The 16346-nt window shown below is 36.5% G+C and overlaps 1 protein-coding gene across 3 annotated transcripts in view; it reads left to right on the top strand.

The window, feature by feature from the left end:
* The window catches only part of LOC106879448 (acetyl-CoA carboxylase), a 124700-nt gene that overhangs the window by 18157 nt on the left and 90197 nt on the right, over positions 1-16346 (top strand). Inside the window, exon 1 of one of the 3 annotated variants that reach the window (XM_014929024.3) lies at positions 2149-2576. The exons of the other annotated variants lie outside the window; for them this stretch is intronic. Coding sequence (XP_014784510.1) covers positions 2524-2576 — 53 coding nt within the window. The 5' untranslated portion in view covers positions 2149-2523. Of the gene's footprint in view, positions 1-2148; positions 2577-16346 lie in introns of those variants that run through there. 3 annotated transcript variants of the gene reach the window in all.

The raw sequence follows: 16346 nt of genomic DNA, 5'->3' as shown, positions 1-16346 counted from the left end.
CATTGCATGTCCACTGAGACTGGTGAGGTTAATACCATTCTGTTTAAAAATGCTACAAGTTGACATCTGCAGGAAAGACACGAGAGCAAAGAAAAGATTGCAGGTAGTAATCTTCTGGGAAAGAGGAACCGGGTATAGTGATTAGTGTGGGCTCGGTGGGTGAGTGGACATAACATGGTTAATAAGAGGCGGAGAGATGAGTTAGACGTGCCTAGGAGGAGGAGGTTCAAAACTTGCCAACTCCAAGAAACAGGCTATTATAGTAGCAGTGGAAAAGGTAGAAGATATGAGGCAGCATGTCTGCAGGATGTCTGCAAGTGAATCTGGTGTGATTTTGAATCCCAGCTACAGTAATTTCACTTCATTAATGTCTTCTTTACATGATTTAATTTGCTTACTTCAATCAATCTGGAGTTTTTCTAAGTTAAATACTAATTTATCTCACTGGTGGTGCATCATATCTGGGCCATCTCTGTCTTCTATTCACCCCAGAGTGGATAAAATAATTAATAGTAATAGTCTTCAGTTGATTTAATCAATTACACCTTTTTCATATCTAGTTAAGTAATTATTTTAGTATCTGATTTGGCAAATATTTAATTGGCTTACAGTGCTGTGTTTAAATCCTCATGAGGGAACGGCTTAAAGGGGGAGGGGGCAGGGTAGTTTCAATAAGGTTACTTTTAGATACACAAGTAGAAGATTAAGTCTTCAGCGATACCTTTCCAGCCCAACTTACTGTACTCACCATAACCATTGGTTGGTCATTGAACTGATCTTAGTATATTACTGGCAACTGAGGGATGAAAGTAAAAATTACCTTGAGGAGTTTTGATATCAGGATAGTAAGGTACTAGACTAAATATTGTAAAGTATTATACCTCGTACTTTATTGTCTTGGCCACAGCTGTTGCTTTGATTTATCATTATTAATAATATTTAATAATAAATTGTCTACATTATAGGTGTATTCAGTTGTATTTCTATAATCTGCTTTACTCCCAATTTGATTTGCTATCTGTATTTAGCTGATAGCAGTGACCTTTATGCATTAATTCTTAAGCTAGCTGTATTTTTATGTACTATACTCTGTGTGTGTGTGTGTGTGTTGTATGAGAGAAAGAGGTAAATGTTGCATCTACAGCCTTTTGTTGACAAGTATTTTAGATGTGGTGATTTCTTCCCGACAGTTGGAAAGTACGAACAGTTATTACTAAAGAATGCTGAAATGGAATGGTTAAGTTTAACAGTCTTCATGCTTATTGAAGGACAGTTAATAAGCAATCATTTAAAAACAGTCGTGTTTGATTAATGGTTTCTTTAACCTGGAAACAAGTCTTTATTTGCAAGAAGATGGAGTAAAATTGGTTGAATTGAATCCAGCAAATTATGGGTCACTGGAAGGATGAATGACAGTCAATTCCTGTAAGATTTGCACCCAGAATAGTAGGGAACTACAAACTCTGCATAGTAATACATTCATTCTAGCTTTCTACTTGCTTGGCCAGTTCTGTGGATCTTGTGATAATTAATATTAACATATAGCATTAATAACCATGGAAACATCTCGAATTGAAGATGTAGCCTGGTGGTTGTTGAATGAAACATTTTTCTGGATTTATATCATTTTACTGATATGTAACACTTGAGTGGGATTGTGATTAATGGTAAGTTCCTAATTAACGAAGTTTTGATTTCAGTGGTAGGACTGAGTACCACAAATTACTATTTCCACAACTTGGGAGATTTGAAGTAATTAGATATCTATTTTATTTGTTTAATTTGTTGGTAGTTCTACATTATTTAAAAAAAAAAACGATCAATATATGGCGCAAAAAAAAAGAAAATTAATTATTAGAATCAACTGAAATTACATTTTTTTTTCACTGTCAATAATTTATTTTGTGCGCCCTCATTATTATTTTTTTTTTTTCAGCTTGTCTTTTTTCTCTACTTACTCGCTTTCAATTAATCTAGATTTCTGTACTCTCACACGCTCCTCATTTCTTTACTTCTCTTTCTTTCGCTCTCTCTCTCAACTCATTTTCTCTTTCTATCTTTCTACACTCTTACTCATTCTATTCAACCTTTTCCTCTTTCTCTTCCTACCTTCTCTCTCTATATTTAAGTTTTGCTATCAAATATTTATTTCAGGTCTCGTTCTTTCTTTCCTTAGTGTTGTTACAGCTCATTCTTTATCTTAGGAAACTTCTAAAATGAGCTGTCGAACTGTATTGTTGGGGATTGGCCTGGAAGAAAGGATAACCACGTAAGACGAACACTGTACCTCACTTTCCTCTCGTCGATCATTCCCGCTCCTAAATCTCTGCCGTCCCTCTCGTTATTATTTTTTTTTTACACACATTCAAAATCTCGTATAGAATCCACCCATTCGCTCCACTTTGATAACTTTCCCGAAACCAGAAACAGTGTTTTATCAGAACATAGATTGTTTTCTCTCTCCAAAGAGTCAGTTATGAAACAATTTTACTTTTGCAATTTGAATATAACTTATTTCCATTGATGGAGCTCGCAGACAGTTGTCACAATAACTTCATGGAATATCCATTGCCTACGTAAGGATTTATTGTTTTTCTTTTGCGTGTGCTTTGCTTTTAGTTTATACTTGATGTATTCTATGCAGAAAAAGTACTTTTGTTTTATCTTTATCCTCTGTCTCATCGCTTTTTATGGCTTAGATATAAGTGAGATCATGCTCCATGGTTTTATTTGAAGTGTTAGTGATGATGGTGATGGTTAGTGTCCGTAACGATAACAACGGTATAAATAACAAGCATGATAATAAGGATGGCTTACACTATTGAGAAAGCTGTCTCTCTTTTTTTTAATTAATTAAATTTATTTATAGTGTTAGTGTTGTCGATGATGATAGTGGTGGTTAGTTTCCGTAACAACGATCACAACAGTATAAATAACAAACAGGATGATAAGGACGGCTTATACTTTTGTGGCATGGCGAAATGTTTGTGTCCCGTTTTACAGAACGCCCTTACCAGGAATATAATTGATTAACAATAACAATGGTTTAGAGTTAGTTATGTTAGTTTAGAATGAATTCGTGGATGCAGTTGTGGTGTGTATGCCTCTCTCAAGGTCACTCCTAAACGAAATTAAATTATTAAAGAAACGTAAATGAAGCGTTAATCGCAAAAACCAGGGAAACCACACAGAGATTTATTATATATATATATATATGTATACATACACCACACCCTCACTGTACTCGTAATCATTTGCACATTTCTGTCTACTATTTCACCTTCAGTTTGTTAAATATACAACCTGGTTGGTCGTGGAAGGGAGTTTTAGTTAATAAAAACGGGAACATTCTGTACGGAATTTCTATTCACTCGATTACAAAGAGGGACAGTGACTATAGTGGAGGGGGTGGGGGTCTTGATTAAACAAGAAAAAGACATGGAAAATGTATTTCCTTCGTTCCTGATGCCATACTGTTTATTAACAACTAAGGAGATTGGCAGACAAGTTGGAATTACAGATATTTTGGTATTCGTTCTCTAGTTTACAGACAACTTTTCTATTGATGCTTTTAAAAATGTGTGTGTGTGAATATATATATACACATACATATATATTCTTTTACTTGTTTCAGTCATTTGACTGCGGCCATGCTGGAGCACCGCCTTTAATCGAATCAAATCGACCCCAGGACTTATTCTTTGTAAGCCTAGTACTTATTCTATCGTTCTCTTTTTGCCGAACCGCTACATTACGGGGACCTAAACACACCAGCATCGGTTGTCAAGCGATGTTGGGGGGACAAACATATATATATATATATATATATATATATATATATATATAGTATATATTTGTCATTTTAAAAGAACTCTAATTTAGGTGTGTGCGTATGTATATATGTGTGTTTTATGTGATCTAGTGTTTATTTGCCTATGTTAATACAGTTATAGACACACGTGTATGGCAAAGAGCTTGTGCGTTTCATACCCAAACTTATCGAACGCATCATTCATTCAAATATTCAGTGTTTTTTCTTTATATTTTAGATTCACATCCAACACACACTTTTATACTAGGGTGTGAAGCTTCAGGTTGCTGTTGTAAATCCTCTAGGCATCCCTGATCAAAGCGTTGCAGTAGTTTTTGTCTACCGGGAACTACATTCATTGTAACATTCTCTGTTTAAGAGAGTTGGATGTAGTTTGATGGAAATTTTGGTGTTATTTCCAGCAGACCGGACGACAGCAGAGAGACTCTATAGTTGGTCCGTGGAGCGAAAGTTTTTCCTAAGAGACTTTTTAAGCGATGTTATTCAAGTGTGATGCAATATATGAGTAGCTTACACACGTATCTGTTTACATGGTGGTATGCAATTAAAACTTTAAATAGGCGAGATTCTGGTTTACCCGAGTGCCTTATATTTTCTATCGTAGGTTACCAAAGTTATCCAAACGAAAACATAGCACTACGTTGGCACCTGTCTCGCCAGTGATTGCCGGAATCTCTGTTGGATAGTGTAGACTGTTTCTTGGCTCATAGGAAAAGATGGGACGAAGGTAAAGAATAACGCACATCCGGTGTTTAGGGTTAGGGTTTTTGTTACACCGAAAACGGGTGGTGTGCGTATTCTTTACCTCCGCCAAAGATGGGACGGTCACGAATTACTTTACTTACCCATAAATAATCCAGGTCACGACTTTATCCACACACACGTGTATGTGTGTATTGGAGAATTACCAAATGAGTTAATATTTACTAAAGTAAGGTTTTGTAATGCAGAGAAAGTATCGAACTGATTCAGTTTAAAACTGTTTTATATCGATCCCAGAAAGATTTCAATTGAGAACAGTAAGATGCGAGCTACAACTATCTCCTGTCACGTGTATCCCTCCTTTCTGTTATATAAACATTGCAGCTTTCTTACTTTGTTTCATTTTTTTCTTCTTGTTATCTTACATAAATCCAATTATTTCAACGCAGCCTTCACCTTAACTTTCGCTGTGAGAAACGAAAGCATTAAAATTCTTTTTATTTGTCGCCCCAATAAAATAGATTGGCGATTAAATTAATTCATTAGGGAGACGTACAAACGAGGAGAATAATACTGGCATTATTGTACTATTTGTCTCTTGTTGTTTAACCCCAGGTCAGATCTGGCCATGTGGACTTATTACTTAAAGCTGAGGTTCCCAAACACCGGACGGTGGATCATTTGATACCGGACCGCAATGAAAAGAATAAATTTAAAAATTTTACTTCTATTTCATTGAAATTCGCAGTCTGCCGTGTATTTTTGCATAAAATATATTTTATATATGTAATGGCTTACCTACACAATTGTGCCACCCCTGACGCTCAGGGTGGGTCATACTTGTGTAGGTATGTCATATGTAATAATTAAATTATATATGTACTTTATTTGGTTTTCTTATGCGGCTCGTGGATAAATTCTTGCACGAAACCGGTCAAAAAAGGTTGGTGACTGCTGACTTAAGGCATTTCACCCGTGACCACCACGTGTAAGGAACCCAGATCTAGGATTACATTATCCATTTTTTTAGTTAACAATAGGGTATAATTTAAGGGAAATTTGTCAATCCCAGCAGGCAACATAAATGCTGGGAATTTACACCAACTCCCTTACTTACGCATGCGCACACACACCATAGTTGTTCAGTCCTCTGCGAACACTTCCTAACTCTAACCAATCTGACCAGCACCACCTTGTTTGGTCAGATACTCTACTTGTTGCTATTGAGACAAGTCCACCTCTTATGTTTTGGGAAGTCCTGTCAGAACACTTGTGTTGCTTAGTTACTGTGGTGTGGTTTTCGTATTCTTCCTTCTGATTATTTTGGTGACAGTGTATGTTTTGTAAGAACTTTTCTTGTGAAAGTATTTCTACACTTGTCTCTTAGTGCAGTCTGAAAACATTGAATTTTTGAAACTTCTCGTCTGCTTATATAGGATTTCAGAGTTCATGTTTTGAGTCGCTGGTTGATGTCCTGCAAATTCAAGATCATATTTCTTGACTACCAAGTACCGTAGATGCCCGTGCCATCCATCGTCTCATATATTTGCGCGTGTGTGTGACATATATAGAGAGAAATGTTATTTTCTTGTTTTCTAGCGATTGAGCGTGTGGAGGCGCAATGGCCCAGGGCAGCGGACTCGCGGTTTCGATTCCCAGACCGGGCGTTGTGAGTGTTTATTGAGCGAAAACACATAAAGCTCCACGAGGCTCCGGCAGGGGATGGTGGCGAACCCTGCTGTACTCTTCCACCACAACTTTCTCTCACTCTTTCTTCCTGTTTCTGTTGTACCTGTATTTCAAAGGGCCAGCCTTGTCACGCTGGATATCCCCGAGAACTACGTTAAGGGTACACGTGTCTGTGGAGTGCTCAGCCACTTGCACGTTAATTTCACGAGCAGGAACCCTCGACGTCGTAAGCGACGGAATGCCAACAACCGGTTGAGCAACCATGATGAAATAAATTCCAGCCATGACACCCCTCCCCGTTTTTGTTATCAGTCTTGTATATACTATCCAATGTTTTAAGAGCGTAGAATGTGATGGTTAACATGCAGTTTGCCGCCTTTTAAAAGTGAAAGATAATTATCCTTAAAAAAAAAAAAAATTGCGATAGAAACCGGAAGTGACAGCATTGATATACAAAAATTTCATAGAAAGAACATAAAGTACTCCTTCACCATGTCACCTTTTAATGATGTTAAATATTTTAGAAATAGCAGTTGAGGTACGCCGTTTCAACGTACTATACCCAGTAATGAACATTGCTGAGAAGGCACTTTGGTGGCTTTTATGTTAATGCATAATAGCCAGTACAGTTACATGTAAGCAATGCAATAATCCTGTACGATTAATGAACCATATAGAAAGAACTGGCGGGAAGCGGTGGCGTTGTTCTTGTGGATTCACTTAGACTACACATGCCAATGCTCTTTTTTGAAAACACCTATTTGACTCTACTAATAATAAATTCAACTAGTGCACATGTGGGTAAGAAACTACCCGAAGAACGAAATTATGTAGGTTCTATACATGGGTTAAGTTAAGTCATACAGTGTTTACATGAAATTATGAGATGTCTATATTGTTACTTATGACTTCTGTCGCGATATACTTTCACTTTTTTACGACGGTAAACTGCATGTTAACTGTGGGGTAAATTAAGGAAGGTTTAACTGCTATTTTTAATATGTTGATTAATCATAGAGATTCTCTTGGTTGTTGCTTCTCCTCAGTATAGCTCTGACTGAGTAGCTCTATGATCAAAGCATTCTTAACATGACCATCACATTTTACTTTTAGACAATGTGTCCATGACTGCTATCCAAATCATGAATTTCTATTTTCAAGTTGGTGGTTGTGGTTTGAGAGCAATTTAGTCGCCTTTTTGTTGCAGGTTGACCAACTACTGAGATGCTCGTTTGGTTGCTATGTTATTTCGCCCAGAAATATGTAATATTCTACGTTTTATGCTCACACTCGTCAGATCTGGCTTCTCAAAATCTCAAAACTACAAAATAATAGGGATCTATTTCAAAACGGGGGCACCAGTATTTTCTTAACGAAACACTTTGAAACTTGGGATACTGGTAGAATGTGTCATATAAAACATCTTTTACTCTTAGTCTTCGCTGTGCGTATCTATGTGTGTAACAATTTTAGAGTTCGGATTCTAGAGTTAGGGTTAGGGTTTTAGGGTTAACAGTCTAGTTAGGGTTAGGGGATTAATACGATATACACCGTTACAGCGCTAACTGTTTTCAACTGAATAGACGTCAGTGATTAGTAGAAATTATCGAAATAAGACAATTTTTTACATGAAATAAATTCGAATACAAAATTTTTTTTCTGTTCTATAACACAAAATAGATAAGTATACGAAGTTTGAAAGTCTTTCGGTACCAAAAACACTACATAAAACATAAATGAAAACTGGTGCCCCGTTTTGAAATAGATCCAATAATAGTTCCAAATTTTGCCTCAAGTGCAGCAACTTTGGAGGAGGGAACGAGTCGATTACATCGACACAGTGTTCAACTGTAGCAACGGGCGAAATACTGCTAAGCATTTCGTCCGGCATGCTTACAATTCTGCCACCTTGCCGCTTTCGGCTACAAAATGATGCATGACCAATTCAAAACAGTGTGAATAAATAACCATTACTTTTGACAAAATAATGTGATTGCTAAAGGGTTAAGGCATGCAACAGATTAAGGCCACTCAAGTAGGCCATAGTGAGATTTGAACTCAGAATGTGCAGAACTGGAATAAATACTACTAGGGACGAATCCAAATAAAAAAAAGTCGCAGGGGTTTTGTCCTGTGGTGGTGGGGATGTCTGTGATGGTTTTGTCCTAGCGATGGGGGTTGTTCGGATCCAATAAATTAATTGTGACTTTATTACCGGTCAGACATAATTGCAGCTCTGCCAGTCTGCCTTTCTGGATTTGTAGTTTTTTTTTTGGACTTCCAAAAGGATGAAAGGCATGGGTGTCCTCAATGAGATTTCATCTCAGAGTACTAAATTTGAGAAGAAATACCCTGATTGAGCTGATCTTTGATCAAAAGTATTTCAGCTAGGAACCTAGGACTATATTTTCCCAATGCATCTCTTTTTTTCTTCTCTTAATTCGTAGAGCGAAAGTAAAGAAGGTGAAGTTAAAATAGTATTTCTATAAATAGTATAGAATAGTAATTAGTATTTGCTAGCCTCATGTTTTATGAATGGGCTGTTGCATTTGTAGTAGTATGACATCATGTGAAAAGCATTAGCTATATACTTGTGTGTGTGTGTATAGTTAATTTAGTGTTAACATATTTAATGCATGGAGTATAGTGTGAGAAAAAAAAACAAAAAAAAACGCCATCGCTTTCTTTACTATACTGGTATATATTGTTGTAATTACTGAAATTGTAATCTATACAAACAAGTTCAAGGAGTGGGGGCATTGGTGTGAACTTTCTTGTGGTTGCATGACGTGCTAGAAATAGCAGCCGAGTCTCCTTAATTACACATCCTACTGTTCCAGAGGGAAAAAGACATTTGTTCATATAGTTTTTTTTTTATATTTTATCTTTCAATTAGAAAGCAAGCCAGCTCTGTGGGCTTTAAAAATGGTAAAAGGGAGGGAAGGGAGATGTCTTTAAATTAGAGACCTGACTTGAACAGAGATAGATTCTACTTAAAGCACCTAAGACGCCAGGGTGTGGTGTTAATTTGGGCGACCGATTAAGTGGTCATGTGAACAGTGGTAAGATTTAAATTCTAAATGCAAAGAGTAGGACAAATACCACAAGGTAGTCAAGTCTGACATTCTTACAATTCTGCCAATCCATCAATCTAGATTCTCTTTTTACTCTTTTACTTGTTTCATTCATTTGACTGTGGCCATGCTGGAGCACCGCCTTTAGTCGAGCAAATCGACCCCAGGACTTATTCTTTGTAAGCCTAGTACTTATTCTATCGGTCTCTTTTGCCGAACTGCTAAGTTACGTGGACGTAAACACACCACCATCGGTTGTCAAGCGATGTTGGGGGGACAAACTCAGACATTCAAACATATACACACACATACATATATATATATATACACGACGGGCTTCTTTCAGTTTCCGTCTACCAAATCCACTCACAAGGCTTTGGTCGGCCCGAGGCTATAGTAGAAGACACTTGCCCAAGGTGCCACACAGTGGGAATGAACCCGGAATCGTGTGGTTGGTAAGCAAGCTACTTACCACACAGCCACTCCTGTTACTTTTTTTTTTATAGACCCTGAAAGAATGAAAGGCAAAGTTGACATTGGCTAGATTTGAACTGAGAGCTGGAACAAATACCATAAGGTGTTGTTTCATCTGGCATAGACTACTCAGCCAGCCCATCTGAAAGATATGATTATGGCTTCAGCACCCATGATTGCAGATTAGGTTTGGTCAATCAGTATTGACTTGTAGCTAAACAACAGCAGCATCAACTTAGAAGGAATGAACTAATAAGGGAATCACTTTGTGGTCAATTGCCTTGAAAGAAATAGCAGTCAGATAACTTCTATTCATATCATGTTCTACAGTTGTAAGAGAGAAAGAAACATTAAATGAAGTAATCTGAGACGGACCATGGTCACAGCTGGACTTTTTTGATTGCAGGTCAGTTGGATCACTGGTAATCTACTTCAAGGGTAAAGAGGAGCCAATGATGATAGCCATAAAAATCCATTTGCTATTTTTGCAATAAAATTTAGGTGGAAAATGATTTTAGGGGTGATGTACTGAATGACATATGCAAAAGTTTTTTGTGGTCATTGATATTTCTTAGCTAGAGAAAGTTAACAAAAACCTAGCAGTAATTGAAGAGAGCAATTTTTTTTTTATTTTTTAGTCAAGAGAAAAGGCAGTGCCCATGACCCTTTACAAGGTCTCAGAGACTGGTGAGAGAGAGGGAGAAAATATTTACAACAGAGTAGACTGCTAAAGGTATCCAAGTTGCTAGATAGTGGTGTTAAGCCAGGTAACAGATTAAGTCGACTAGCCAAATAAGCTATGGTGGGATTTGAACTCAGAGCATAAAGAGCTGGAACTACTACCAAAACGGACCTAATCTGATGTGCTTATAATTTTCCTAATCGGTCAACCCTGAAAAATAAACAGCAAAAGAGATTGTGTGGCTGTGTACTTAAAAGTTTGCTTCCCAACCACATGGTCCCTGGTTCAGTTTCACTTGTGGTACTTTGGTCTTCTATAGCTCCAAGCTAACCAAAACTTTGTAAGTGGATTTGGCAGATGGAAACTGAAAGAATGGTAATAATAACAAGCACTCAGACTGAACAATGGGACTGAACACAAACATCATTGTGAAGTGAACTTTTTTAATTATGCAGTAAATGCCTGAGCTTACTGAGCTCATGAGATTAAGTATTGGGTGCTAGGTTTGAAAAAAGGTCTGCTCTGTTTGTACACTATCTAATGCTGAAAATACATACACATATCATCATCATCATTTAATGTCTGTTGTTCATGCTGGCATGGGTTGGTTAGTTTGATTGGGGCTGGCAAACTGGAACGCTGCATCAGACTCCAGTCTGATTTGGCATGGTTTCTGTGGCTGGATGCCCTTCCTAATGCCAACCACTCTGAGAGTGTAATGGGTGCTTTTATGTGTTACCGGCACAGGTGCTATTTGCACAATGCTGGTATCTGCCACGATGCAATTTTTCTCTTGAACATGAGAAAGTTGATTAATGGTTCCCACAAATTCATGAGTCTTTCAAGGCTCAGGCCTTTTGACAACCATCTTACTTCTGTGTGAAGCAATAGGGTTTTTAAATCTTAATCTTCACAGAATTGCATTAAAAAAAATCTATTATTCACTGAGTTTGATTTGACAAAGTTAATTGCATGTATGGCAGTGTTGAGTGCTTCTTCCATGTGTCCACCAATATTCTTAGCAACCAAATGCTGTCTGTGGATAATGCAATGTATATAAAAAAAAAATGTGAGGAGCAACTGATTTCATTCTAGAAACAAAGCCTTTCACTTTTCCGGTCATGTTTGCAGCTCCATCTGATGCAATGTTGATCAAATTAGTCAATGGAATATTTTTATCATTTAAAATACTGCATTACTTCATTGAATATATCTTCTCCATTAGTAGTTTCAGATAATGAATAACATTTCTTCCATTATATCATCTTCATGGATGAATCTGACATAGACCAGAAGGATAGCTTGGTTATGAATTGTGCTATCACCAACCTGGATAGAAAAATTTGTCTTTTGGAGGATTTCCACAATCTTCTCAACAAAATTAGACATTTCATTCTGTCTTCTTGTAATTGTGTTATTTGAGAAGATGCAGCATCTTTTCCCAGAACCTCATTTGCACAAGCTATCATAGCAGGCTTGACAAGTTTGTCACCATAAATCTGAGGTGCTGCAACCTTGGCAATAATTTCAGAGACCAAATAACTTGGTTTGAGTGTCTTTGCTTTTTCAGTATTTATCTTCTTTACAAAGTCGAGTAGTTTGATTGACTGTATTTTCTTTTTATTCTCAAAATATTCCCTACCTTTCAAGACACATAAGTTTTGAGTCTACAGATACAAAACCAAACATGATAAAATCTTCTTTGTAGTTCCTCAGTTTTGCCTTTTAGCAGTTGGTTCAGACATTATTACAACTGATCTTAAAAAATAAAATAAAAGTAATAAATACTTTATTTCTATACATTAAAAGTATCAAATTTATTATTAAACAATATTGTGTAGTGACCTATTAAAAATATCAAATTTATTAAAAAACTGTTGTGATTGTAAAATTTAAATTATGTAATTCTTGATTGTAATATATTATGATTATATATCATACATTATTGATTCTTATGGAATAATTATTGAATTTTGTTTTCTTATTATTATTCTGTCTTCATATAAATTATTATTAACTAACAGTGTCTTTATTATCGAACAGTATTGTGTAGATCTGAAATGGCCTCAATTTTTTTATGACTACGAATTCTCTGAGGACCACTAGAAATTCTCTGGGGACCACCGGTGGGCCCCAGGGACCACGTTGGGAATCACTGGCCTAGACAATAAGTCTGGAAACCCAATATGTTAAAAGCATATAATTTACCATCTAGGGGCTATGAGGTCCATAGGTAAAAGAGTGAGCTAGTAATGGTCTAGGGAATACTACAATTTATTAATGGGTAGTTGCAATTTAAAGGTGGGGAGATTATCAAAGGGCGGCACTTAGGCTAACGAAGTAAAGTTTAAATGTAAACAATTCCCGTAGGGTCTCAAGAAAATTTACTCATAGAAATTATTACTGAGAATCCCACGTATGGTCCACATATGCAGACACACACATATATATATATATATATAATTATTTATATGTGTGTGTATATATATATATATATATATATATATATATATATATATATATTTATTTATTTATTTATGTATACACATAGACACATTCTAACTTATACAATTTTTGAATGCCTTTTCCCTTTCATTGACTCCTTTTTTAGGTCACCCTGACGGTGTGGGCATCCTTATATCCGTACATCTTTTGTTCTTATACACACGCACGTTATTTTTAAAATGATCTGAATTAAAATGAAAAAGACAAAAAAAAATCTTTTGTGCCTACATGCTCTCTGCTTACTATTTTATGTTGGCGTAGTCCAGGATGATTTCAGCACAATGACATCACCCCATACCAAGCGAGACCCAGCTGTCACATGATCACTCACATCACACCATAATGGCCTCATACTTGTAACAATGACAGAATAATAGTCAATTTTTTTATGCGATTATTTAACTGGCTCGAATTAAACATCCTTTAAACCACACCCACCCTTCTTAAGAGGGTGAGGAATGTATAAGTGCAGTTAGTCCTAGATACTTTTCAATAAAAGAGGTGTAACAGTGGCTTGACATCTATGGCAAAGCAACAAAAGTAAATCAGATCATACTGTAACTGTACTTATATTTTCATACAAAATCCTGTTCTTTAAGCCAGATCAGTTGATATACTTTTTACGGGCTTTCATTTGTGAATCTTTGCTGAACATTTCTCTCTTTTACTTGTTTCAGTCATTTGACTGCGGCCATGCTGGAGCACCGCCTTTAGTCGAGAAAATCGACCCCAGGACTTATTCTTTGGATGCCTAGTACTTATTCTATCGATCTCTTTTGCCGAACCGCTGAGTTACGGGGACCTAAACACACCACCATCGGTTGTCAAGCGATGTTGGGGAGACAAACACAGACACACGAACACATACACACATACATATATATATATTTTTTCATATATACGACAGGCTTCTTTCAGTTTCCGTCTACCAAATCCACTCACAAGGCTTCAGTCGGCCCGAGGCTTCGGTCAGCCCGAGGTTTCGGTCGGCCTGAGGCTTCGGTTGGCCCATCCAACTTAATCTCATTGTAACTAAATTGGAAAATAGTTACTACTTGTCATTAACCACTCCTTCTTAACTGTTCATTGGTATGTTAAGAAAATGCTTCAGTCCATGGAATTATTCATCCTAGCCCCAAAAAGTGCAAATGTTCAAAATTTGCTGACGTATCAAACCTACATGGACACAAAAAATGATCGTAAAAAAGCAATTCAAAATAGTGTGGGGTTAATTGGAAAATGTCTTCTTCAGCCAAGCATGATAAGATTACTTTGTACCCTGAGCAGTAATTATAAGTGCTAGAGTGGAGAGTGGTGTTAATGTTTGAGTGGCTATCATTTTTATCTTTAGAGTCCTTAGCTGGAGGTGTAAAGTCTAACTTGTTGAATTAATTGGCTCTTTAGATGTTTCCATGAAATGCCATATTTACTTGCATATTTACTTGTTTAGTGTTAAATCTTAGTACAGAATTTTTTTCCTTTCATAGTTTTAGCCCTGTGTATAAGTCACAATTCAGATCATGTATAAAATAATGCGAACATGGTAACACTGCAAAGTTGGCAAGTTCACAAGGGAGTATGTATGCCAGAGGTTACTAGCCTGGAGTGCCCATATCCCCTGGGTATGCAAGCTGGTATTTCAGAGACACGACAAAGAGAGATAGTGCCTATGTTATTAAAATTGCTTGGGTAAAATATTGATTATTTCTTTAAAATATTTTAATTCTATAAAGCACATCAAGAACTTTGATTCATTTAGAAAAAAAATATATAGCTATTAGAAAATTGACTTTTTCATCTTCAGACGTAATGTTGTGTGTGGAGTGAGAAGTGTACAAAAATTAATTAAACATTTTCTACGGGTATAGAGTATAGAAAAGTTTGGGAACCACTGCTCTATGCACCCATTTGATTTGCTAGAAATAACAGCTAACACTCCACAAATATCACTCTACTGCTTTAAAAAACAAGAGATAATGTATAATATAGTCCTAGATACCTTAATTCTGTCAAATGTAATGCTTATTCATTTACAATGTTTTGAATTAATCATGAATTATAGCTTTGACATTTCAGTGATGTGATTGTTTATTTTTAGAATGACATTGTAGGGTAGGTGTGAGAGGTCAGATCTGGCTAGTTTGAGCACAAAACAAGTAAAATATTTGGGTTGGATATGACTGGTTTAATCATCATCTTCATCATCACCGTTTAGCATCCATATTCTTATGCTAGCATAGGTTGGATGGTTTGATAGGATCCAACAGATCAAAAGACTGCATTTAACTCCAATGTCGGTTTTGGTTTATTTTTTATGACTGGATGCCCTTATGTAATAAAAAACAGAAAACAGTATGGGGGCCCCTACTGGAATACTTTTGTTCATAGATCTGTTCATAAGCAGTTTCAACAGTTGCACAGTTGATAGTTTAACTTGTAGTATGCTAATATGCCCCTTAAAAAAACAAAACAAAAAGTTACTTGCTTTTCTAATTTGCTGTTGCTGGAATCACATAAAAATGTGTATCTTGGGACGGTCATCACACCAATAATAAACACACACTAGTTCAGTTTCACTTCTTTATTATTATTCAGTTGTCTTGTTATTTAGCCAACTGACTAGGTGATTGCTTGCTTAACCCATTAGCATTTAAACTGGCCGTATCTGGCCCAATATTCTGTTTGTTTTAGATTTGAACCAGCCAGTTCTGACCTCTCACACATACCCTACAATGTCATTCTAAAAATATACAATCACATCATTGAAATTTTGAATCTGCAAGATGGTACAGAATTAATCCAAAGCAATGTAATTAAATGAGTATTACATTTGACAGAATAATCTGAATACTAAAGGGTTAATAACTCTGTTAATCAACCAGTTAGTTGTTTGGAAAAGCCTTGTTGCTACCTCATCAATCAGGTCTGCTTCAGACTGAGTTATTAAGTAAGAAACTGATTAAGCAAGCAATTGCCTAATATTAAAGTGAAACTGAACCTGTACATGTGTTTATTATTGATATAATGACCCTCCCTAGGTACAACAAAATTTGCCTCAAAACACCAAGAATCTTCCAAACCAAATACAAAAATGGAATGGATGTGTGGTAAGAAGTTTGCTTTCCAGCCACATGGTTCGGGGTTCAGTCCCACTGCGTGGCACCTTGGGCAAGTATCTTCTACTATAGCCTTGGACCAACCAAAGCCCTGTGAGTGGGTTTGGTAGATGGAAACTGAAAGAAGCCTGTCATATGTGTGTGTGTGTCTTTGTGTCTGTGTTTGCCCCCCCTCCACTGCTTGACAGTCGGTGCTGGTGTCTTTAAGTCCCTGTAACTTAGCTGTTCAGTAAAAGAAGTCAATAGAATAAGTACCGGGCTTTTAAAAAAGT

Source organism: Octopus bimaculoides, chromosome 2, assembly GCF_046866305.1.
Source record: "Octopus bimaculoides isolate indiv1 chromosome 2, ASM4686630v1, whole genome shotgun sequence".
NCBI lineage: Eukaryota > Metazoa > Mollusca > Cephalopoda > Octopoda > Octopodidae > Octopus > Octopus bimaculoides.
This window is presented reverse-complemented; position numbering and strand designations above follow the sequence as displayed.